Raw genomic sequence first — 24,225 nt, forward strand, 5'->3', positions numbered from 1 at the left:
GGCGGGCGCCTGTAGTCCCAGCTACTCGGGAGGCTGAGGCAGGAGAATGGCGTGAACCCGGGAGGCGGAGCTTGCAGTGAGCTGAGATCCGGCCACTGCAAGCTCCTCCTCCCGGGTTCACGCCATTCTCCTGCCTCAGCCTCCCGAGTAGCTGGGACTACAGTCGCCCGCCGCCACGCCCGGCTAAGTTTTTGTATTTTTAGTAGAGACGGGGTTTCACCGTGTTAGCCAGGATGGTCTAGATCTCCTGACCTCGTGATCCGCCCGTCTCGGCCTCCCAAAGTGCTGGGATTACAGGCTTGAGCCACCGCGCCCGGCCCAAGTGGCCTTTTTCTAAGGCACCTTTCAAATCTGTTAGCACATAGCACAGCAGTTGGTGCTGCTCTTTTTTTCTTTTTTTTTTGGTCACCCAGACTGGTGACATAAACTTAACTCACTGCAACCTCTAACTCCAGGGCTCAAGTGATCCTTCCACCTCACCCTCCCAAGTGGCTGGGACTAAGGTGTGCGCCACCATGCCTAGCTAATTTTTGTATTTTTTGTAAGAGACAAGATTTCACTACGTTGCCCAGGCTTGGCTTGAACTCCTGAGCTCAAGCGATCCACCCGCCTCAATCTCCCAAAGTGCTGGGATTACAGGTGTGACCCACTGCGCCCAGCCTAAAACTTTTTATATGGAATGCTTCACAAATCTGCATGTCATCCTTCTGCTAATCTTCTCTGTATTTTTCCAGTTTTAATATATGTGCTTTAATATATGTGCTCACACCCGTAATCCCAGCACTTTGGGAGGCCGAGGCAGGCAGATCATGAGGTCAGGAGTTCGAGACCATCCTGGCTAACACAGTGAAACCCCATCTCTACTAAAAGTGCAAAAAAATTAGCTGGGCGTGGTGGCGGGCGCCTGTAGTCCCAGCTACCTGGGAGGCTGAGGCAGGAGAATGGCGTGAACCCAGGAGGCGGAGGTTGCCGTGAGCCCAGATCCTGCCACTGCACTCTAGCCTGGGCAACAGAGCGAGACTCCATCTCAAAAAATATATATATATATGTGTGTGTGTGTGTGTATGTATATATGTGTATGTGTATATGTATATATGTATATGTATATGTATATGTATATGTATATGTATATGTGCTGCCAAAGTGAGCACCAGTTGCTACTTCCTAACACATGTAAGACTGCAGTTTTCCCTGGGCAGGGACTGAGATGAGGTGTCTCCTTATGTGCCCCTGACCTCAACAGGGTAGACACTTGGGAATATTCAATAATGACTTACTAACTCACTTTTCTCCTACCTCAGTGCCCAGCGCCTCAAGTTCCGGCTGAACCTGTATGAGCTGAAGGAAGGTCGGCAGATCAAACCTTATACCCTCATGAGCATGGTGGCCAATCTCTTGTATGAGAAACGGTGAGTGCAAGTGTAGCTAGCACTGAGGGAATGCAGACAACCTTTGAATGTAGTACGGAGTAGGTGCTGAAGAAGGGGATTCTCCTTGTTTTTCCATCTCTTATTTGCAGGATAATATTCTTATTTTATGGGTGTGTTTTCTTTGGGCCTGACAACCAAATAGGAAAGAAAATACTTACATTGGAAGAAGGCAAAGAATGCACATAGCAGATAAGTTTGCATCTAGGCAAAAGAATTAGTCCCACCAGACTGTTCTGGGGTCTCCCAGCAGGAGCCACCCTTACTCTAGAGCTATTCTGTCAGCACTGGCTTCTCGGGAATAGCAGGGAGCCTAGGAATGGGGTGTTCATTTTCGTCAGTTCTTTTTGAGGGCTTTATGGTGAGAAACAAGGGGCCTAACTGTAGAATTCAGTGCAGAAATCTGGGATGGAATTGAACGGAGACCCTGTGGGTGCTTTCTACCTCTGGGCAAACCTGGGTGGCCAGAATACAAGTTGAGCTCTGTTTTTCTTTTTTTTTTTTTTTGAGACGGAGTCTTGCTCTGTCGCCCAGGCTGGAGTGCAGTGGCACGATCTCGGCTCACTGCAACCTCCACCTCCCGGGTTCAATCAATTCTTCTGCCTCAGCCTTCCATGTAGCTGGGACTACAGGTCCACATCACCACACCCAGACGATTTTTGTATTTTCAGTAGAGATGGGGTTTCACCATGTGGGTCAGGCTGGTTTCAAACTCCTGACCTCAGGTGATCCACCTGCCTTGGCCTCCCAAAGTCCTGGGATTATAGGTGTGAACCACCACACCCAGCCCAAGCTCTTTTTTTTTTTTTTTTCCTTTTAACTTTTTATTTTGAAGTAATTTTTGCAATTTGTAAAAATACTCTTTAGCTTTCAAAACTGAAAGGACTTCTCATTTCTTTTTCTTTTCTTTTTTTTTTTTCGAGATGGAGTCTTGCTTTGTCACCCTGGTGCGCAGTCATGGTTCACTGCAATCTCCACCTCCTGGGTCCAAGTGATCTTCCTGCCTCAGCCTCCTGAATAGCTGGGATTACGGGCGTGTGCCATCACACCTGGCTTTTTTTTTTTTTTTTTTTTTTTTTAGTAGAGACGGGGTTTCATCATGCTGGTCAGGCTGGTCTTGAACTCCTGACCTCAACTAATCTACCACCTCGGCCTCCCAAAGTGCTGGGATTACAAGTATGAGCCACCGCGCCACCGCGCCCAGCAAAAAGTCTTATAAAGTTGTAGCAATTAACTCATATTTGGAAATGGCTTGCTGGGCGCAGTGGCTCATGCCTGTAATCCTAGTACTTTGGGAGGCCAAGGAAGGTGGATCACTTGAGGTCAGGAGTTCGAGACCAGCCTGGTCAACATGGTGAAACCTCATCTCTACTAAAAATACAAAAATTAGCTGGGTGTGGTGGTGCATGCCTGTAATCCCAGCCACATGGGAAGCTGAGGCATGAGAATTGTTGAACCTAGGAGGTAGAGGTTGTAGTGAGCCAAGATCATGCCACTGCACTCCAGCCTTGGTGACAGAGTGAGACTTAGTCTCAAAAGAAATAAAAAATAGGCTGGGCGTGGTGGCTCACGCCTGTAATTCCAGCACTTTGGGAGGCCGAGATGGGTGTATCACCTGAGGTCAGGAATTAAGAGACCAGTCTGACCAACATGGTGAAACCCTGTCTCCAATAAAAATACAAAAATTAGCTGAGCATAGTGGCAATACGCCGGTAATCCCAGCTACTCAGGAAACTGAGGCAGGAGAATTGCTTGAACCTGGGAGGTAGAGATTGCGGTGAGCAACCTGCCTCAGGCTCCCGAGTAGCTGGGATTACAGGTGTCTGCCACCGCACCTGGCTAATTTTTTTATTTTTAGTAGAGACGGAGTTTCATCATGTTGGCCAGGCTGGTCTCGAACTCGTGACCTCAGGTGATCCACCTGCCTTGGCCTCCCAAAGTGCTGGGATTACAAGCATGAGCCACTGCGCCCAGCCAACGAAAAAAAAAGTTAATAGTATTCGGGATTATCTGGGTAAGAACCTTAAAATCAAATACTATAACAGTTCAGGGCCTGTGTTTGAACTTTCTATTATGCTGATGCCAAGTTACCATCTGAAGTAACTTTTCCTGCAGTGTTTCAGAGGTGCGTAGACGGTATTTCTAGGGTCCAGATTTTAAAAGGAGTCTGGACATTGCTCAGGTTTGCAGATCAGTGCCTCAGCCTGTCCTGCCAGAAAAATCACTGATTTCAGATGGGCTCATAGAGGAAGCTCCCGGCAATAGTAGCTAAAAATCCAGAATTTTTCAGGTAACCTAATGTATTTTTATTCTTTTCAATAAGAGTAAGTCATTTATTATTTTTATTTTTTATTTTATTATTATTTTTTTGAGACAGAGCCTCACTCTTTTGCCCAGACTGGAATGCAATGGTGCGATCATGGCTCACTGCAACCTTTGCCTCCTGGGCGCAAGCAATCCTCCTGCCTCAGCCTCCCGAGTAGCTGGGACCATAGGTGCATGCCACCACACCTGGCTAATTTTTAAATTTTTTTGTAGAGACAGGGGTCTCACTTTGTTGTCTAGGTTGGTCTTGAATGCCTAGGCTCAAGCAATCCTCCAGCCTTGGCCTCCTCCCTAAGTGCTGAGATTACAAACGTGAGCCATCGAGCCTGGCCTAAAAAAGTTATTTTCATGGTGGCTTATGCCTGTAATCTCAAACTGTGTGTGTGCGTGTGTGTGTGTGTGTGTGTGTGTGTGTGTGTGTGTTTCTACTTAGAGCTATAACTGAAGATCATGCCCTTAGAAATGACCGTGATCCAGGCTGGGTGCAGTGGCTCACGCCTGTAATCCCAGCACTTTGGGAGGCCGAGGCAGGTGGATCATGAGGCCAGGAGATCGAGACCATGCTGGCTAACATGGTGAAACCCCATCTCTACTAAAAATACAAAACACTAGCTGGTCATGGTGGCAGGTACCTGTAGTCCCAGCTACTTGGGAGACTGAGGCAGGAGAATGGCTTGAACCCACGAGGCAGAGCTTGCAGTGAGCCAGGATCATGCCACTGCACTCCAGCCTGGGCAACAGAGCAAGACTCTGTCTCAAAAAAAAAAAAAAAAGAAAGAAATGACTGTGATCCAATAAGACATATGGATAATATCTCTTTACTGACTCTATTGAGGATATTGGCCATTTGTTATTTGGTATTTTATACAGACATTCCTTACCTTATAACATGTTATAAGTTTAAAATATTGTAATTTGAAATGGGTATTTTGTAGACATAGGATGCAAAAACACAAAACACTATATCCAAAAATTGCTCACAGCAGAACAGTGTAAATTATCTGTTGTTTCCTCTCGTGATTGTGTGGCTGACTGGGAGCTGCCGCTCATTGCCACTGTCCAGCATTAGGAGTGGGTTTGGTACCACATATTGCTAGCCTGGGAAAAGATCAAATTTCAAAGCATAGTTTCCGCTAAATGCCTATTACTTTGGAACCATCATAAAGTTGAAAATTTTTAAGTTGAACCATCATAAGTCAGGGACCATCATCTGTACATAAAGATCCCTAAGACTGATTTTTCTTAAAGATCAGTGTCTAGAACAAGTTTCTGATGAGCTGCCATTTCCTTTTGACAGACAATGAGAGTCACCCAGCCACTGAGTATCCCTCTGTGCCTTGCCTACGAGGGGGCTCAAAACAAAACTTTGTGTTCAGTCTGAGTTATCTTGTATTATGTTTTAATGGTTTAGTTTTATTTTTCAGTGTTTTTCATATAAACTGCCTCCAATCTTTTCTCTAAAGGAGTAGAGGTATAAACATACACATAGAGGACTGAGTGATGGTAGGACCTTGGGTGAAGAGAGGGAGGATTAGAAGAAAACAATTCTGAAAGAAAGGAGGACAAGAGGGTCAGAGATGAGAAGGCCAGAAAGGTAAGTGTTGAAGAAAAGAAAGTGAAGAAGTCTTAGAATATTGCTAGCTGGCAGGAGAAGGGAGAGGGAGCTGGCCTCAGGGAAAGGTGATCTTCCTAAACAGGTCCTCCATTTCCCTTTGGGTCTGGGTCTAGGCCGGGGCCTTGTCTGAATAGGCTTGAACATGAAAGTGAGCATTCCTGAGTTCTGGTTTCTCTCTCTGATGCTGGCCCCCACAGGTTTGGCCCCTACTACACTGAGCCAGTCATTGCCGGATTGGACCCGAAGACCTTCAAGCCCTTCATTTGCTCTCTAGACCTCATCGGCTGCCCCATGGTGACTGATGACTTTGTGGTCAGTGGCACCTGCGCTGAACAAATGTACGGAATGTGTGAGTCCCTCTGGGAGCCCAACATGGTATGTTGGTGGCATGGAGTGGGACTGGGCTCTGAGGTACCCACCCTTGGTCATTAGGAAAAAAATGTGTTTATGTGGCAGGTAATGGGGAAAATGGTGCAGGTGGGAGAGAAAGCCGCAGCTGCTGCTCCTTGGAAGGGTATCCAGAAATTCCATCTGCCAGGGCTGACTGGCTCCAAAGGAGAGCATCTTCTGTTGGGAAACCACAGTTAAGATATTTGCCACAGCAGTAAGAATTCCTTACATTGGGTTTACAGGGTTCTCGCATCCATTGGTTGAGCAAACATTTAACTCAGTGTAGGGTTAGAGGCGGCTCAACAGAATGGGCTTTGGAACCAGGTTGTCTGGGTTGGAAACTTGGATCCACCCACCACCTTAGTTATTGTTCTTGGAGAAGCCAGTTTACCTCTCTGCCTCCACTACTTTGACTGTAAAATGGGGATAAGAAAGTCTACCTTAGAGGTGGTACTGAGGAGGCCAGGGGCGGTGGCTCACACCTGTAATCACAGTATTTTGGGAGGTTGAGGCAAGCAGATCACCTAAGGTCGGGAGTTCAAGACCAGCCTGACCAACACGGAGAAACTGTCTCTACTAAAAAAAAAAAAATGTCAATTAGCCGGGCATGGTGGTGCACGCCTGTAATCCCAGCTACTCAGGAGGCTGAGGAGAATCGCTTGAGCCTGGGAGGCAGAGGTTACAGTGAGCCAAGATCGTGCCATAGCACTGCATCCTGGGCCACCAGAGCTAAACTCCATCTCAAAAAAAAACCAAAAAACCCACAGTGGTGCTGAGGAAAACAAATGAGTATATGTCCTGCCGAAGCGAGCAAAAAAACAAATGAGAAGAGATTAGATAGTGCTCGTCGGCGAGGGTCGGCTGTCATTATTGAGTGTCAGTTCTCCTGGGCATTGGGGAAAGCAGGTACAGTCTGCTTTCAAGGGCCCACTGCAGTCCAGTGAAGCAAGACACACCCAAATACCATTAAACTGCAGTTTGTTGGGAAGAAGAGGAAAGAAAAGAGTCTGGTAGCAGAAGGAACAGCCTGTGCAAAGGTACAGGAATGGCCAGGTATGCTCAGTGACTGGAGAGAGGTGAACCTGGCTGAAGTGTGGGTTAAACATGGTGCGAAACGATGCTGGAGACTGAGATGAGACCTCAAAGGGCCTTGAATGCCATGCCAAGGAGTTTGAACTCTGTCCTCTGCCATAAGGAACCTAGGGAATCAGGTGCCTTTAGGTGGACGTGACAGGCTGTTATCGCCTTCAGGAGGCACTGAGGCCCTGAGCAAAGACAGTGGCAGTGGGGAGGCAGGAAGGCAGCTGTCAAGGGGACTTAGTCACTTAAAACAGAAGTGAAGGAGGTAGAGAAAAAGGATGGCTGGATTCTCCAGCTAGGCTAGCCAAGACAGAATGTAGAAGGAACAGGTTTGGGGAAAGTGGGTTTGTGGTTGGAGACAGGTTGGGTTTTGAGGTACCTGTTAAGATATCCAGGATCAGAGCCCATCAGACAGCTGCTAAAGCACATGGGAACCAAATAGGGATTCTTCTCCCTATTTTACAGAGAAGAAACTGAGGCTCAGTGAAGGGACGTGCTATTTGCCCAATGTCACACTGCTGATTAGTAAAAGAAATTCAGGGCTTGACGTCTCTTTCACTTTCCTTTACATAATTCTGCTTCCTTCCAAGGAAGGAGCTGAGGGGGGCTTCCCACATCCTGGGAATCATCCCTTACTTCAGGCATGTCTTGAGGCCAGAGCTGGGAACCTTGAGCCTAGAAAAGAGTTAAGGGACCAAACCAAATCAGAGCCAGAGGCTGTGGTCTCATGGGGTCCCACTCTGTTGGCAGGATCCAGAACACCTGTTTGAAACCATCTCCCAAGCCATGCTGAATGCTGTGGACCGGGATGCAGTGTCAGGCATGGGAGTTATTGTCCACATCATGTGAGTATGGGCTGGGAGAAGTCTAGACGCTCTGCAGACACCCTGCCTCTCCCTTCTCCACAAGCATACACCCCATTTTCCCAGCCCCCTGGTCAGGTATGAGATAAGAAAGGTGCTTTTGGCTGTCCTGGGTGAGCAAAAGTCCATGCCTACCTATGGCTGGTAGCTGGCAGCCTACCCAGCTTCCTCTGGCCTCTGTCAGCTGAGGTTCTGTGACCCGTGCTCTCAAGAGACATTTCTTCCTTAACAATGTCCCCAAAGTCTCAGGGATCTGTGTTGGGGTGAGCCACAGCAAAGCTACTACAAATGGATTGAAATTTTAGGTGGCTTGCATCCTCTCTCCAGCCCAGATCTATATGATGTTCTGGGCTCTAGGGACCAATTTCCAAGCCCCAGCCAGCTCCCTAAGTGCCATCCCCCTTGTCCTCTTGTTTGGAGACATCACCAGGAACCTGATTGGATAGAATAGGAGGTGTCCTTCCAACCACTTTCCTACATTGCAGGATAAGCATTTGGACCCTTTCGGGGGACAGCCTGCTTAATTACCATGAAACAGTATTTGGCCGGGCGCGGTGGCTCATGCCTGTAATCCCAGCACTTTGGGAGGCTGAGGCAGGCGGATCACAAGGTCAGGAGTTCGAGACCAGCCTGGCCAACATGGTCTCTACTAAAATACAAAAATTAGCTGGGCATGATGTGTGCGCCTGTAATCCTAGCTACTCAGGAGGCTGAGGCAGAATTGCTTAAACCTGGGAGGCAGAGGTTGCAGTGAGCCAAGATAGCGCCATTGCACTCCAGCAACAGAGTGAGACTCTGTCTCAAAAAAACCCAAAAAACAGAATTTACCACCGAAGGTTTTTTAATGTTCTTTGGGGTGAAACCACACCTTCTCCTTCCTAAGTGGCTTGTTCTCTAGGCTTGGAGGAGCTCCTTCCCTTCTTCTTTTTTTTTTTTTTTTGAGATGAGTCTCGCTCTGTCGCCCAGGCTGGAGTGCACTGGTGCTATCTTGGCTTACTGCAACCTCCGCCTCCTGGGTTCAAGCGATTCTCCTGCCTCAGCTTCCTGAGTAGGTGGGATTACAGGCACATGCCACCACGCCTACTTTCTGTATTTTTAGTAGAGATGGGGTTTCACCATGCTGGTCAGGCTGGTATTGAACTCCTGACCTCGTGATCCACCCACCCCACCCACCTCGGCCTCCCAAAGTGCTAGGATTACAGGCATGAGCCACCGCATCCAGCCAAGCTCCTTCCCTTCTTTGGAGAGCTGTGAAGTCGCCCTTTCCCAGAATCATTTTCTGGGAAAGCCTCCTCGAGGTGGTTCCACCTGTGGAAAGTCTGCCCAGGTCTGTTCCTGTCCCTCCTTCCTCACCACAGGCAGAGGAGATGAGCCAGCAGGAATGAACTAGAGCAGGATAGTTACACCTAGAGGCAGCGGGCAGCCATTTGTTCTGCTCCCTTACCCCAGGGCTTGAGGGCTTGGTGCTGAGGGCCGGGAGAGCTAGTCACAGTCACGGTCCAGATGGGTAGAGATGTTGTTTTCTTGTGATTTTCTTCCTCTGCAGCGAGAAGGACAAAATCACCACCAGGACACTGAAGGCCCGAATGGACTAACCCTGTTCCCAGAGCCCACTTTTTTTTTGAAATAAAATAGCCTGTCTTTCACTCCTGCTTCTTTGTCTTTGATCCCTTTCCGCAGATCTCTGCCCTAGCTGGGCAGCTACAGCCAGCCACTTGGTGTGTGTGGCCTGGCCCTCGGCTTGCTTTCTGGCTCACGCTCTACTCCACGGGTGCGTGCCAGTGGGGACAATCCACATGTCACTTGCTGCATGCTCCCTGTGCTAGGCCCCACACAAGTGCTTTACATGGTCTAGAATTTATTCATCATCATGACTCAAGGTAGTTGAGATTATCCTTGTTTGGAGAAGAAGGACAGTTAAATAACTTACCCAAGTCTACTTTAATACGTGGTAAAGCAAGGACATAAACTCATGTTCCATTGACTCCAGAGCTTAGAATCCTTTTCAAACTCTATGGGAAAACCCTTAGCTCTTTTATTGCTTCAGGTAGATATTTGGCCAAGTATCTATAAGTAGTCTAGTGTTTCTTAACCTGGCCAGCACATTAGTCACCTGTGGAACTCCTAAAACACATACCTTGATCCCACCCCTTGAGATTCTGATTTAATTGGCCTTTTAGGGGCCAGGGCACCTGTCTATTCCAAAATTCCCCCAAATGATTCCAGCTTGCAACCTGTAGTACATAGATGGCCTAATGTTTGCATAGCAGAGTGGTTCCCAAACGTTAGCCCCCATCGGAATCACTGGAGGGCTCATTAAAAGTTTAATTCAGGAGATCTGGGTTGGAACCTAAGAATTTGCATTTCTGACTCCCAGGTGCTAATGACACTGCTGGTCCAAGACCGCACTTTGAGAACCGCTAGGTTTTAAGTTAAGTGCCCAGATGGAGTAGATGATGTGCACAGAGGTGACATGTTCAAAGTTATGTCAGGTGAGTGGCTCCCAGCCAGAGTTCGCTCTACACACTGGAGGAGGGGGTGGTTTGTCCATTCTTCCACGTGCATGGTGGTAACAGCTAACAGGCGGATTGGCCCTGGTGCTGTGGTGCAATCATGGCTCACTGCAGCCTCAACCTCCCAAGCTCAAGTGATCTTCCCACCTCAGCCTCCGGAGTAGCTGCGACTATAGACATGTGCCATCATATCCGGCTAATTATTGTTTTGTAGAGACGGGATCTCACTATGTTACCAGACTGGTCCTGAACTCCTGGGCTCAAGCGATCCTCCTGCTTTGACCTCCCCAAGTACTGGGTATGAGCCACCACACCCAGCCAGTGGTGCTGTGCTTTTAACCACTGCTTATTAATTCCATCTGAAAGCGGGATGTCATTGACCATATTGTTTCTCCAAACTCAAGCCATACATTGATTTAGCCGAAGCTGCCTCTAAAGCTAGGACCAAAACTTTTTAATTCTGGAGAGAAAAAAAAAAGGTTCATTTCCCAAGGACTCACACATAACAGATCTACACAAAGCTTTTTGAGTTTTATTTTTTTCCTCAGGTTGGAGATTCATTGTAACATGCATGCATTTTCAAACAGTAATAGGGTCTCGAACTGTTTAAAGCGGACGTTAGACAAGCACAGGGGATTGAAAATTCCTATTTAAAAAATGGAAACTGCAATGGGATATGGAGAAGTCACACACTTGGTGGGGTGGTGGTTTGTCCTGTTTCCCCAAAAGGTAGATATGAACTTCATTCACATTTTTTAATTTCAATGATCTGACCTGATGCTGGGGTGTGCTGAGCAGCACTACCCCTCCCCCAAGGGTGTTGGCTCCCACCGCCTCACAAAGTGGCTCTGAGCAAGGGCAAGAGGCTCCTGTGGAAACTTCTGCCCTGGGATACTGGCACAAGCTACTGAAGGACAGCTGAGTCTCCTCTTCCCCGTGGGGCACTCTTCATAAGTGGCACATTCTAGAGGAGGGAGAGGCCGCGTCACTGCCCCTGCAGATGGCTGGTAGATTGGGGAACAGTTGTCTGAATGGGTTTTCCCTTTCAGGACCCCCTGCCCGCATGACTGCCAGAAAGAGATGAGGCTCCTAGACTTGGTGGGGGGGCCACAGGTTTAAGGCCAGAGCTCTGAAGGTTGTTTAACCACACTGTCCCTTCTGGCCCCCAGCACCTGAGTAACTCACATGCTGGGGTGCTGCCGTTTTCTCTCCCACCCTTAACTGGTAAAAAGACAACTGGGGGGTAGGACTGGCTACTGAGAAAAGTCCTGTCTTTGATCCACCTCCCCAAGGCATGCCCTGGCAGACCATGAAGATAGGAAAGGCAGGGCAGGAGTCTAGCCTCACCCTGAGCGCTACCAGCAGGCCCATTTGAGGCCGAAAGTACAGGCAAGAGAAAGAGTGAAGTAGGGAGAGAGGACAAAGAGCTGCCTGTGGTTGGGAACTTAGGAGACTGCCACTGAGAACAGCCACAGGGGCCACTCGTGGCGCCTGCCACAGACCAGCAACCCCTGAGCTAGAGAAACAAGGAGAGGTGGAGCACTGCTTCAGTCTGCGCCCCTCAACTGTGGCTTCCTGGCAAGCCCCGTGACCCCAAGCCGCAGGGCACAGAAAAGGAGTCTGTGCTGGGGGACACAAATACCCAGTGGTTAATTAACAGGAACCAGGGCCAGGGACCTTCATCTAGAGGTCAGTGGAGTTTCCAGGGTACTCGTCACTGTGGCTGGGAGACTACAGTGTCTCAGCTGTGGACTTGTGGAAGAGGGAGAAGGACGGGAGAAGGGGTGACTGGATGCCAGCCAGGAATCCTGGCCTTAGCCCTATCCTGGCCTTGCCCAATCAGCCATGTCCTTATTCTTACACCTTTCTTCTTGGGAGACCCAACATTATTCGGAGATGCCATGAGACTGTTGAGCTTTTTCTTCATGGCCCCAGGGAGTGAGGCTGAGGGTAGTCACTTGCCCTCCGATGCCTTCGGCTGCCCAGTAAAAGAATGGCGGGACCCATGGAGGAAAGAGTGGGGGCAGACAGTGCTTGGGGAATCAGTCCACTTTCTCTACATTCAAACTGCAGACCGAATAGAGTATCATAATGAAAAGAAGAGAAAGGAAACTTGTATAAAGCAAGATAAATAGCTTTTAAACATTAGAATGCCAAACATTAGGGGCCAAACTCAAGGTTTTGAAGATAGCACAGCGAATGACCTTTAAAAAAAAAAAAAACTGAAAATCCACCATACCACAGCTCAAAATGTTGTGACCCAGTCAACAATACTGTCAGAAAAACAAAAAGCATTTAAAACAGAATGCTACCTCTCAAACTGTAAACAATATACCACACACACACACACACACACACACACACACTCTCTCTCTCTCAATGTTAAACAAGTTAGATACCTGGTAGTCGTCTTTAACCGCTAAGAATGTGTTACACTTTCCAAACACATTATGGCAACATGATCAGCAGACCAAACGCAGAGAAGCCGGTGGGAGCCCAAGGCCATGGAGACTGCTGGAAGACAGTTTTCCAAGCTTCAGAGATGCTGGGCCTGACGAGGAGCAGATCCAAACTTGCATTCTTCATTATGACATGGGGAAATCAAGCCCAAACATTATTCCTACATAATCCTTTCCTAAGTCAAATTTGTTTTCTCCATGAGCCAGTTGGTTTCAAGTTCCCTAAGTCATGTAGCGGTCTTGCGGCAGTTGTTCAGACCTACCTATGGCCCCTTCCTGGGGCCAGGGCAGTGGTTTGACCCCCATCTGCCTCTTCCAGAATGGTTTCCCATCCAATCCAGCAGCCCCACTGAAGTCCAAGAATGCCGTCTCCATTCTTTCCTGACCTGTATGCTGAGTCAGGCACAGAGACAGTGCTCGTTCCTGCTTCGGAAGCTGAGCTTGGCCAGGTTTGGAAGGAGTCACAGGAAACCAATTTATTCATTCAAAATGGTTTCACAAGCGATCTTCACATCTTTGGGGTTATCTACAAGTTTGACCATATCTCATCCCAAATTCCCAGTTCCTGGTTGAGGGGGTGAGAAGATGCAGGAATGTACCTCCCCCAATGCAGAGCAACAGGGCTGTTTCTCTCCTGGCCAGAGCAGTCTGTGGCTCAGTTCTGAGGGCCTGGGTGGCAGGCTCCGAATGCAGGTGGAACACCTGCAAGAAGCCACTCCTTCCAAAAAAGCCTGTGGACCACAGATCTGCTAAAAGTCTAGAGCGGGGCAACAAGAAAAAACAGCCCCAAGGCGGGGCCAGGTCAAAACCCACATCGAGCTCCCAAACTGGATTTCCTGGATCACATCCTCATGTAACTAGGAAGCCACCTCACGTCTGGACGCCACACTCTAAGATGGGGGTACCTTGCTGGCTGTAACTCTCCAGGCACAGGGAGCCAGATCTCCTGGCTTAAGGAGGTGTCTCTGCAAAAGAGCACTCCAGGTGCTTGGAGATTCACCCAGAGCTAAGAGCTCGGCTAGAAGTGAGAGTGCCTGGGAGGAGGTCAGAAGGAAGGAAATAGAACGAGGGCACAGGACCTCATTTGATATATCAGTTTCCGAGGTTTTCCCAAAGGGAAATAACCATTTAAATATGAGGGTCCTGATAAATCCAAAGGTACTCTAGTTCCTCTTGACCTAGTGGGAGGCAGGCTTTACAGAAAGGACTTCTGAACTCCAGGGGCTAAGAGAGCCTGGGGCTTGGGTGATCATCACAGGGTTCTCTGAGAACCAGGTGTCCGAGAGCCCAGCCGCTTCCCTGCCCCCACCATCCCATGAGGATGAACTCATTCCCCTCTGAGATCTCTGATTCTGATCCGAGATGTCTGGTGCTGACCTGGTATGTTCCGGACAGGATGGAGGAATAATGCAACATTTCACTTGAATCCAAGGGAAAGGTGGAGGAAGTTGTGCACAATACTCCATAAAATTACAAAGTTAATCCAGACAAGAGCAAATGCAGCAGGGCGAGGTGTCTGACCTCTCCAACCTGGCATCAGAGCACTTGGCTCTGAAAGGACCCTTGTCCTGGGTCTACTGGGTGTCTCTTTAACTGAAGGGAACTGAGAACTCAGCAAGGATGGGGAGGGTGGGTAGGGTGATGAAATATATGATTATAAATAGCAAACCTGGAGCAATGAAATTTCAGAAACAAAACCCAAATAAACTCACAAAGTCATCTCTAGCCCCAAGGTATCTTAAACGGTTATAAGGTAACAAAAAGGGAACCCCTTTTTAACCTGGGTGTCAAATGGGGGCAAAAATCAAGGGTAAGCAGAAGGTGGGGTTATACCCTGTGAGCAGGTGCACACACAGCACACCCCCTCCTCTTCAGCTAAAGTCTCTCTCGGTGTCACAGGCTGCAGTCTCATTGCTAAAGCCCTCCCAAACCCGACTCTGCTCCCACCCTCCCATCTAGCCCAAATACACCCTTCTCCCTAACTCCCGATCCCCGACCGCATATCCAGCTCTCTGGCTCTGGCTGAAAGTAGAAGATAACTACGTCAGGATGTTGGACATAAACTCGTTGAAGCGTTTGGAGTACTGCTCAGGATTCACAGTCGAGATCTCGGCCCCTGCCTGTAACACACAAGAGGCTGATTCAGGTTGAGTTCCTGTGCCCCAATCAGGAGGCTGCACCTGGGAGGAGCCAGGGTATTCAGAAGCCTCTTAGTATCAGAGCTGAATACCACCCCCGGCCCCACCAAGACCGGGCAGACTACCTCAGGAAGTGGCCCACCAGTCCTGAACTGTCTTGGCCCCACTCCTGTGATTTATAACCCCAGGCCTGTACCGAAGTAGAAGAAAGGCAGTGGGGAGGTGGCAGAGAGGCTCTGGATCTCTATGGGGGTCACTACATGGAGAACAGGGCTTCAGGCCCACGGGGAAACAGGCCTGTGGGGAACACTATGGTCACAGAAACAAAGCTATTACTGGCCCTTCAACAAGATGCACAATAGGCCCAGCAGGCCCTGAGGAAAAACATTGGCGGGCTTGGCCCCAAGGGCTAGAGAACTGGGGGATAAACAAATTGGGCCCAGCCTGGCAGGGAGTGGGTAGGTGAAGACAGGGAACATGGCAAGGCAGGCAGGCTGCTCTTCCAGTCCGCTCTCCTGGGAAGAAGGGGACAGGAGTGTGTTCCTTGGAGCAAGAGGCCTGAGACTGCCCTCCCTGGGGTCTGAAGGTGAGCACAGACGCACCGACTCAGGGGGGCCCTGGATGAAGATGGAGAGGACTCACCCCGTGTTTCACCGTTTTGGCAGCATGTGCAGCTTTCTTCTTCGTGTCGTATGGCGTGAGGATATCAATGATGGCCATGAAATACACCTCCTTCTTGGGGGAACCTGGAGGGACATGGAGAGCAGGGAAGGAGGAAGACGGGGCAGGAGAAGGGCAGAAAGCAGCTGGGCACTGCTACAACCCCCAGATATAAGGCTCAGCTCCATCCTTATCATGTTGGGGCTGAGAAAAGGACCAGTGGAGTCCTTTCCAGCTTTCATAGCTCTTATCTTATTGGATCCTCACAGTCACTCTGAGGGGCTGACAGGACAGTGTGAATAAAGTTTGGTTCATCCCATGAACCAGAGCAGAACCATCCCTCAGTCAGCCAGGACAAGCAGGGAAGTATAGGAAAGCCTGGCAGAGAAGGAGCCCCAGGGCCCCAGGTTCAGGTGGCGACCCTGGAGGGGAGTCTGGAGGCAGAAAGAGGTCAAAGGCAGCAATGAATGAGGTGGAGGCCCAGATGCCCCTAGAAGGATCTAAACAATGAGCTGAGGGGTTAGGATGAGGGCAGGGCTGTGCAGGGCAGGCACAGGCTCTGACTTACTTTCATGGCTTTTCATGGCATAGACATCAACAGAGGGGTCGAATTCCCCAGGACCAAAGAACCGAGGAAAGCTGAGGAGGTTGCCAGGGCTGTCAGGAGGTGTGCCATAGGAGCAGAGTAGGTTGCCGCCCACCCCATCATTCTCACACTCCTCATCCTCTGCCCGCTCCTCCACCTCCATCTCTTCCTGCTCTGCCCGGTCCACGTCATGGATGCCCACCAGCAGGCTGTAGTCCATGATCTTCAGCTGTGCCAAGAACTAGGAAGGCCAAGGACGGAAAGATGGAAGGAAGAAGACGTTACACAGGACATCCCAGTGACATCCAGAAAGGCGGAAAAGGCATTCAACTCAATTCTACAGAGTTCTGAAATTCAACAGAGAGAAAGGCATCAGAGCACCTGCCCTCAGCGAGCTCTCTAAGTCTAGTGGGGAAGACAGTCATTCAGCAGGGGAAAGGCAGGAGGTCGAGGCTGCAGTGGGTTGGGATCACACCACTGCACTTTAGCTGGGTAACAGAGCGAGACTGTCTTAAAAAAAAAAAAAAAGTCAAGGAGCTGTGGGAGTTTACAGTGAGGGGTGAGCAAGACCCTGCCTGAAGAAAGGAGTTGAGGCCAAGGCTGAAGGATGAAGAGGAGTCAGTGAGGCAAGTGCTGCAGGTTAAAGATGGAACGAGCACTGTAGGAAGAGGGAACAGCCCATGACGGGTTGGGATCAAGAGAGGCCATGGTGGCTGGGCACGGTGGCTCACGCCTACAATCCCAGCACTTTGGGAGGCCAATGAGGGAGGATCACTTGAGGCCAGGAGTTTGAGGCCAGCCTCAGCAATGTGGTGAGACCCCATCTCTACAAAAAACTTTTAAAATTAGCTGGGTGTGGCCAGGCGCGGTGGCTCACGCCTGTAATCCCAGCACTTTGGGAGGCCAAGGCGGGTGGATCACGAGGTCAGGAGATCGAGACCACCCTGGCTAACACAGTGAAACCCCGTCTCTACTAAAAATACAAAAAATTAGCTGGGCGTGGTGGCAGGTGCCTGTAGTCCCAGCTACTCGGGAGGCTGAGGCAGGAGAATGGCGTGAATCTGGCAAGCAGAGCTTGCTGTGAGCCAAGATCGCGTCACTGCACTCCAGCCTGGGGGACAGAGCGATACTCCGTCTCAAATAAAACAAAAAACAAAAAAAATTAGCTTGGCATGGCAGTGCACACCTGTGGTCCTACCTACATGGGAGGCTGAAGTGGGATCGCTTGATTCCAGATATTTGAGGCTGCAGTAAGCTACGATGGCGCTATTGCACTCAAACCTGGGGAACAGAGTGAGACCCTGTCTCTTACTAAAAAAAAAAAAAAGAGGCCATGGCCAAGTTTGAGGAAAGAAATAATGAAATGATATGGAAGAGGTTGGAGAGATGGATACAACACAGCAATATATTTCAGATCACAAATTTCAACCCATTATGACTCTTAAACCCAATGTACTCGGCTGGAACTAGGATTTCTTTAAATTAAATACAGTAGTCCACCCTTATCCACAATGGTTTCAGTTACCTGTGTCAACCACAGTCCAAAAATATTAAATGGAAAACTCCAGCGATAATTCATGTTTTTAAATAGTGCACCATTCTCAGTAGTGTGATAAAATCTTGCTATGTTCTGTTCAGTGCTGACCAGGATGCAGATTATCCCTTTGTCCAGTGTCTCCACACTGTACACACTAACGTCCCATTAGTCTTTCAGTAGCTGTCAGTAGCTATCTTGGTTATCAGTTCACTATAGTTGTATCACAGTGCTTGTATTCAAGTAACCCATATTTGACTTCATTATGACCCCAAAAAGCAAGAGTAGTGATGTTGGCAATTCAGATATGCCAAAGAGAAGCCATAAAGTGCTTTCTTTTTTTGAGACAAAGTCTTGCTCTGTCACCCAGGCTAGAGTACACTGGTGCAATCTCGGCTCATTGCAAGCTCCACCTCCCAGGTTCAAGTGATTCTCCTGCCTCAGCCTCCCGAGTAGCTGGGACTACAGGCATGTATCACCACCACACTTGGCTAATTTTTGTATTTTTAGTAGCGACACAGTTTCATCATGTTGGCCAGGCTGGTCTCAAGCTCCTGATCTCAAGTGATCCACCTGCCTCGGCCTCCCAAAGTGCTGGGATTACAGGTGTGAGCCACTGCACCTGGCCAGCTTTAAGTGAAAAGGTGAAAGCTCTTGACTTAAAAACAAAATAAATTCCATGCTGAGGTTGCTAAGATCTCCTGTAAGAACAAATCTTCTATCCGTGAAACTGTGAAGAAGGAAAAAAAATTCATGCACCGTATATATGGGGCTCAGTACTATCTGTGGCTTCAGGCATCCACTGGGGATCTTGGAACATGTCCCCTGCTGATAAGGGGGGACTACTGTATAATAAAATAGAAAATATCAGAATACAAGATAGAAAATAAAGGTAGACAGTGTTTCAGTTGTATCCATTGGGTTGCAAGGTAAAATATACTTCTAACTGGCCTCAGAGACAAAGTCTGAAAAAACAATGTCATCGACTTCTTTATCAGCCCAGGTAAAAATAGAAAAAAAAGGGAGGGAACACAAAACCACACAAGAATGGCAGCCAGAACCAACCAATATTCTCAACCCATTCCCCAAAGGTCGAAAGAGGCTGTGTGGTGCAGGGGAAAGTTCTGGGGCCCTCCCCTAGCATCATGTGACTCCCCTTGCCAAGCCTCAGTTTTCTCATCTGTATAATGGGTGCTGTGAGTAGGGTGGTGGTTCAAGTCTTCTATCTAGGATTTCTAGACAAAGTGTGGAATGATACAGGATGGAAATGGCCAGCTGGCATTCCAGTTTAGCTAATAATGACGCAAGAGTGCAGTCACCATCACACAGTGGTCACTAGGAGACTGCAAGACTGACCACCGTGTTAGGCCCTAACAGAGAACTAGGAGGAGAATCATCATGGAAGCAGAGTGGCTCTATGCACAGGCCCAGAACACAACTTAAAGCACAAGGAGCCCTAAAGATGGGAGCCCAGCAGGATCTCCTTGAAAGAGGAAGGGCAGGAGGGACACCACTCTGAACACTTCTAGATAAAGCCTTCTCAAGGCCCAGGGAGAAGGGGTCGGGGTCCCAGGAAAAAGAGGGTCCATGCACCATGCCCTCCACCCACCTGAGAACATTTATAAAGCAATATGCATTGAAAATAAATGCACTGAGTAAACTGCATTAAATTCTTCTTAGAACGACAGTAGGGGGAGGTAGAAAAGGGAGAAAGAGAAAGACTCAGGACAAATAATGCCAGATGATGAAAGACAGAATAAGGAAAGAACATAGTTAGGGGTGACTAAGGAAACGCTTCTTAGCAAAACGAAGCATGTTCACAGTAGCATTATTCCCAACAGCTACAAGGTGGAAGCAACCTAAGTGTGATGGCTAATTGTATATGCCAGCTGGACTGGGCCTGAGTGCCCAGACACTTGGTCAAGCATTATTCTGAGTGCATCTGTGACGGTTTCTGGGTGAAATGAGCATTGAACTGGTGGACTGAGTAAAGCAGACAGCCCTCCCCAGTTTGGAAGGGCATCATTCAATCAGCAGAAGGCCTGAAGAGAAGAAAAAGGGTGACCCTCCTGTGAGGAACAAGGAACCTCTTCTGCCTGGCCGCTTGATGGCCTGTAGAGTAAAACCACACCACCAGCTCTCCTGGGCCTCCGGCTTGCTGACTGCAGATCTCATTGGTCTCCATAATCCCATGAACCAATTCCTTAAAATAAATCTCTTGGGGCCAGGCGCGGTGGCTCACGCCTGTAATCCCAGCGCTTTGGGAGGCCGAGGAGGCAGATCACGAGGTCAGGAGATCAAGACCATCCTGGTTAACATGGTGAAACCCCGTCTATACTAAAAATACAAAAAAAAAACTAGCCAGGCGTTGTGGTGGGCACCTGTAGTCCCAGCTACTCGGGAGGCTGAGGCAGAAGAATGGCGTGAACCCAGGAGGTGGAGCTTGCAGTGAGCCAAGATCGCGCCACTGCACTCCAGTCTGGGTAACACAGCGAGACTCTGTCTCAAAAATAAATAAATAAATAAATAAAATAAAAAATAAATCTCTTGGTATAAAGAGATTTACAAAACATTCTATAGGTTTTGTTTCTCTGGAGAACCCCAACTGATATAACAAGGGTCCATTAACTGATGAATAAACAAAATGTAATACATTCAAACAATGGAATATTTATCAGGTTTGTGTGTGTGTGTGTGTGTGTGTGTGTGTGTGTGTGCGCGCGCAGAGATGAGGTCTCATTCTGTAGCCCAGGTTGGAGTGCAGTGGTGCACATCTTGGCTCACTGCAAGCCCCATCTCCTGGGTTCATGCCATTCTCCCACCTCAGCCTCCAGGGTAGCTGGGACTACAGGTGCCCACCACCATGTCTGCCTAATTTTGTTTTTGTATTTTTAGTAGATACTGGGTTTCACCATGTTAGCCAGGATGGTCTTGATCTCCTGACCTCGTGATCCGCCCGCCTTGGCCTCCCAAAGTGCTGGGATTACAGGCGTGAGCCACCATGCCCGGCTTTTGTTTGTTTGTTTGTTTTAAAGAGACGGGGTCTTACCCTCTAGTTCAGGCTGATGCGCAGTGGCATGATCATAGCTCACCACAACCATGAACTCCTAGCACAAGCGATCCTCCCACCCAGCCTCCTGAATAACTAGGACTACAGGCACATGTCACCATACCCAGCTAGTTTTCAAGTTTTTGCAGAGACAGGATCTCAGTAAATAGGCCAGGTCTCCAACTTCTGGCCTCAGCAATCCTTCTGCCTCAGCCTCCTGAGTTGCTGGGATTACAAGTGTGAGCCACCATGCTCAGCCTTATTTAGCTATAAAAAGAAAGAAATTCTGGCCGGGTGTGGTGGCTCACGCCTGTAATCCCAGCACTTTGGGAGGCTGAGGCGGGTGGATCAGAAGGTCAGGAGATCGAGACCATCCTGGTCAACATAGTGAAACCCCGTCTCTACTAAAAAAATAACAAAAATTAGCTGGGCATGGTGGCACACGCCTGAAGTCCCAGCTACTCAGGAGGCGGAGGCAGGAGAATCGCTTGAACCCAGGAGGCAGAAGTTGCAGTGTGCTGAGATCGCACCACTGCACTCCAGTCTGGCGACAGAGCAAGACTCTGTCTCAAAACAAACAAATAAATAAATAATAAAAAATAAAAAATAAATTCTGACACATGATACAATATGGATGAACCTTGAACACACTATGCTAAGTGAAATAAGAGAGTCACAAAAGGACAACAGCTGTTTGCTTCCTCTTTTTTTTTTTTATTTTTGAGACAGAGTTTCATTCATAACATGTTGCCCAAGCTGGGGTGCAATGGCGTGATCTCGACTCACCGCAACCTCCACCTCCTGGGTTCAAGCGATTCTCCTGCCTCAGCCTCCCAAGTAGCTGGGACTGCAGGCATGCACCACCACGCCCGGCTAATTTTGTATTTTTAGTAGAGACCGAGTTTCTCCACGTTGGTCAGGCTGATCTCAAACTCCTGACCTCAGGAGATCCGCCTACCTCAGCCTCCCAAAGTGCTGGGATTATAGGCGTGAGCCACCTTGTTCAGCTTCCTTTTTTTTTTTTTTTTTTGAGACAGAGTCTTGCTCTGTCGCCCAGGCTGGAGTGCAGTGGTGCGATCTGGGCTCACTGCAAGCTCCGCCTCCCGGGTTCACGCCATTCTCCTGCCTCAGCCTCCTGAGTAGCTGGGACTACAGGCACCCGCCACCACGCCCAGCTAATTTTTTTGTATTTTTAGTAGAGACGGGGTTTCACCGTGTTAGCCAGGATGGTCTCGATCTCCTGACCTCGTGATCCGCCCGCCTCAGCCTCCCAAAGTGCTGGGATTACAGGCGTGAGCCACCGTGCCCGGCCTGTTTGCTTCCTCTTATGTGAAGTTCTTAGAGTAGTCAACTTCACAGAGGCAGAAACTAGAATACTGATTGCCAGGGGTTAGGGAGAGGGAATTGGGAATTAGTGTTTAATGGGTATAGCGTTTCAGCTGGGGAAGATAAAAGTTCAGAGATGAATGGTAGTGCTGGTTGCATAACAATGTGAATGTACTTCAAGCCACTCAACTACATACTTCAAAATGGCTAACATGCACCTATAGTCCCAGCTACTTGGGAGGCTGAGGCAGGAGAATCACTTGAACCCGGGAGGTGGAGGTTGCAGTGAGCCGAGATCATGCCACTTCACTCCAACCTGGGGACAGAGTGAAAATCTCCTCCCCCACCAAAAAAATACACCTATTATTATATGTATTTTACCACAATTTAAAAAAAACAAAAAACTTTTTTTTCCCAAGTTTGTTTGTAGGGTTTAGTTTTAATGAGCAGCCTCTCAATTTATCAAAAGAGATGAAGACACTGAGTTATCAAGTGGTCCAGGTAACATTCTCCCTATTTAGCACCCGTCCTCCCCGGACTACAAACAGAAGTTTGCTCGATAAGTGGAGAATCAGAGCCAGAGCCAGAGAAGAACCTGGTTGGTGAATTTTTGTTTTTTGAGACAGGGTCTTGCTCTGTCACCCAGGCTGGAGTGCAGTGGCACGATCACGGTTCATGCTGCCTTGATCTGCTAGGTTCCAGTGATCCTTCCGCCTCATCCTTCCAAGGTGCTGGGATTACAAGCATAAGCCGCCATGCTTAGCCAACTTTTTTGGTTTTTGTTTTGAGACAATGTCTCGCTCTGTTGCCCAGGCTGGAGTGTAGTGGTGAGACCACAGCTCACTGCAGCCTCATCTCCCAGGCTCAAGCAATCCTTTCGCCTCAGCCTCCCAAGTAGCTGGGACTACAGGTGTGTGCCCCTGTGCCTGGCTAAATGTTTTAATTTTTAGTAGAGATGAGGTCTTGCTATGTTGTCTAGGCTGGTACTGAATTGCTGAGCTAAAGTGATCCTCCCACCTCAGCCTCCCAAAATGTTGGGGTTACAGAATCTTAATAGGTGGGTTCCTACAGCTCTGATGGCCAGATGCCCTCTCCATTGTAGGGACAACAGCAGAAGGGAGTTTGGAAAAGGTGTTGGAATGAATTAGTGAAAAGGGAAAAGCATTCTAAACTAAATTGCAAAGGTACTACTGGCACCAACTATGCTCCGTCAGGTGGAATGATCATTTGCACTTGCTTTAGGTGCCCATAAGTGCCCACACTGCTCAAATCACCAGCCTTCCTTTTGTCTATACTCCTGGAAAGTAGTGAATTCCATTCTTCTTAAGGTTTAAGAGGCTCCTACTCTAGGTAAGAAGGAGCCCTGCAGGTGAAAATGAAGGTTAGTAAGTACCTCAACGTCCCGCTTCAGTTTCTCCAGGAAGTTCTTTTTACTTTCCTCTCCCACGTGCAGCTTCTGCCCTTCATTGAGGAAGTCATTGTCTTTGAATGTTGGCAAGTCCTTGGCCTAGGTGAGCAACGGCAGTTAGGCTGGGTAAGCCTGATTCATTCACCCCAGGGACACCCAACTGTTCTGCTGGGAGCAACTATACAGAAAGCGGAAAGGTTTTCAGTGTACTGACACTCAACCTGTTAAATCAACAGTGCAGGAGCCTCTAGTCCCAGGCTTTGGGCAGGCGGGGAGGGCAAATACATGAAAGATGAGGAACGACTAAAGGACTCTTTCCTGTTGAGCATGGACCAGCTCAGGGCTCAGGCAGCCAGTAACTGACTCAGGCTAGACTATGAGATGGAAATGTCTGCCATCCCAGCAGGACTATGAAGAACCTAGTGAGGGCAGAGGTAAAAGACCACAGACCAAGGTCTAGGCCTAGCATAAGGACAGGCAGGTGACATAGGGCATTTCATATTGACAGATGGTATGTCTGGGAGCTTGGCTAGGGGCTGGGGTGGGCGAGGGACAGGATGGCTGACAGGAGTTGTTTCTGACTCTGAGCAACCCTTCCATTCCTGCTCAGCACCAGCATACCTTCTCCTTGTCGCTCGCTTCTCTGGCAACCGTAGAACCCTGAAAGGATAAGAGCCATCAGGAGAAGTCCAGCTGAGGCAAAGTCGACTGCATGAGCAAACATGGGAGAGCCAGCAGGTGAACTCAAGTAGGCTGGTTAGAGTCCTAGAGGGGCCAGGAGGCAGCACCTTGTTCATGTACTGTGTCAAGCCCACTTATAGAGCTCTACGTGCAATATACTTGTTACGTGCT

General features: G+C 48.7%; 2 protein-coding genes and 1 pseudogene across 3 annotated transcripts in view; 1 reads left to right on the plus strand and 2 right to left on the minus strand.

Moving 5' to 3' along the window:
- Window positions 1-9,346, plus strand: part of PSMB3 (proteasome subunit beta 3) — a 12,200-nt gene extending 2,854 nt beyond the window's left edge. The window contains exons 3-6 of the mRNA XM_025361076.1: window positions 1,302-1,409; window positions 5,565-5,742; window positions 7,588-7,682; window positions 9,247-9,346. Coding sequence (XP_025216861.1) covers window positions 1,302-1,409; window positions 5,565-5,742; window positions 7,588-7,682; window positions 9,247-9,295 — 430 coding nt within the window. The 3' untranslated portion in view covers window positions 9,296-9,346. The remainder of the gene's footprint in view (window positions 1-1,301; window positions 1,410-5,564; window positions 5,743-7,587; window positions 7,683-9,246) is intronic.
- On the minus strand, window positions 669-769 carry LOC112610440 (annotated as a pseudogene).
- A 1,379-nt stretch (window positions 9,347-10,725) lies between the features above and the next one.
- Window positions 10,726-24,225, minus strand: part of PIP4K2B (phosphatidylinositol-5-phosphate 4-kinase type 2 beta) — a 37,835-nt gene continuing 24,335 nt past the window's right edge. For both annotated transcript variants that reach the window (XM_025361073.1, XM_025361072.1), the window contains 5 exons: window positions 23,995-24,033; window positions 23,359-23,472; window positions 16,039-16,297; window positions 15,453-15,556; window positions 10,726-14,792 (listed from right to left, as the gene is read on the minus strand). In XM_025361073.1, coding sequence (XP_025216858.1) covers window positions 14,712-14,792; window positions 15,453-15,556; window positions 16,039-16,297; window positions 23,359-23,472; window positions 23,995-24,033 — 597 coding nt within the window. In that variant the 3' untranslated portion in view covers window positions 10,726-14,711. The remainder of the gene's footprint in view (window positions 14,793-15,452; window positions 15,557-16,038; window positions 16,298-23,358; window positions 23,473-23,994; window positions 24,034-24,225) is intronic.

Source organism: Theropithecus gelada, chromosome 16 (genome assembly GCF_003255815.1).
Source record: "Theropithecus gelada isolate Dixy chromosome 16, Tgel_1.0, whole genome shotgun sequence".
Classification (NCBI taxonomy): Eukaryota; Metazoa; Chordata; class Mammalia; order Primates; family Cercopithecidae; genus Theropithecus; species Theropithecus gelada.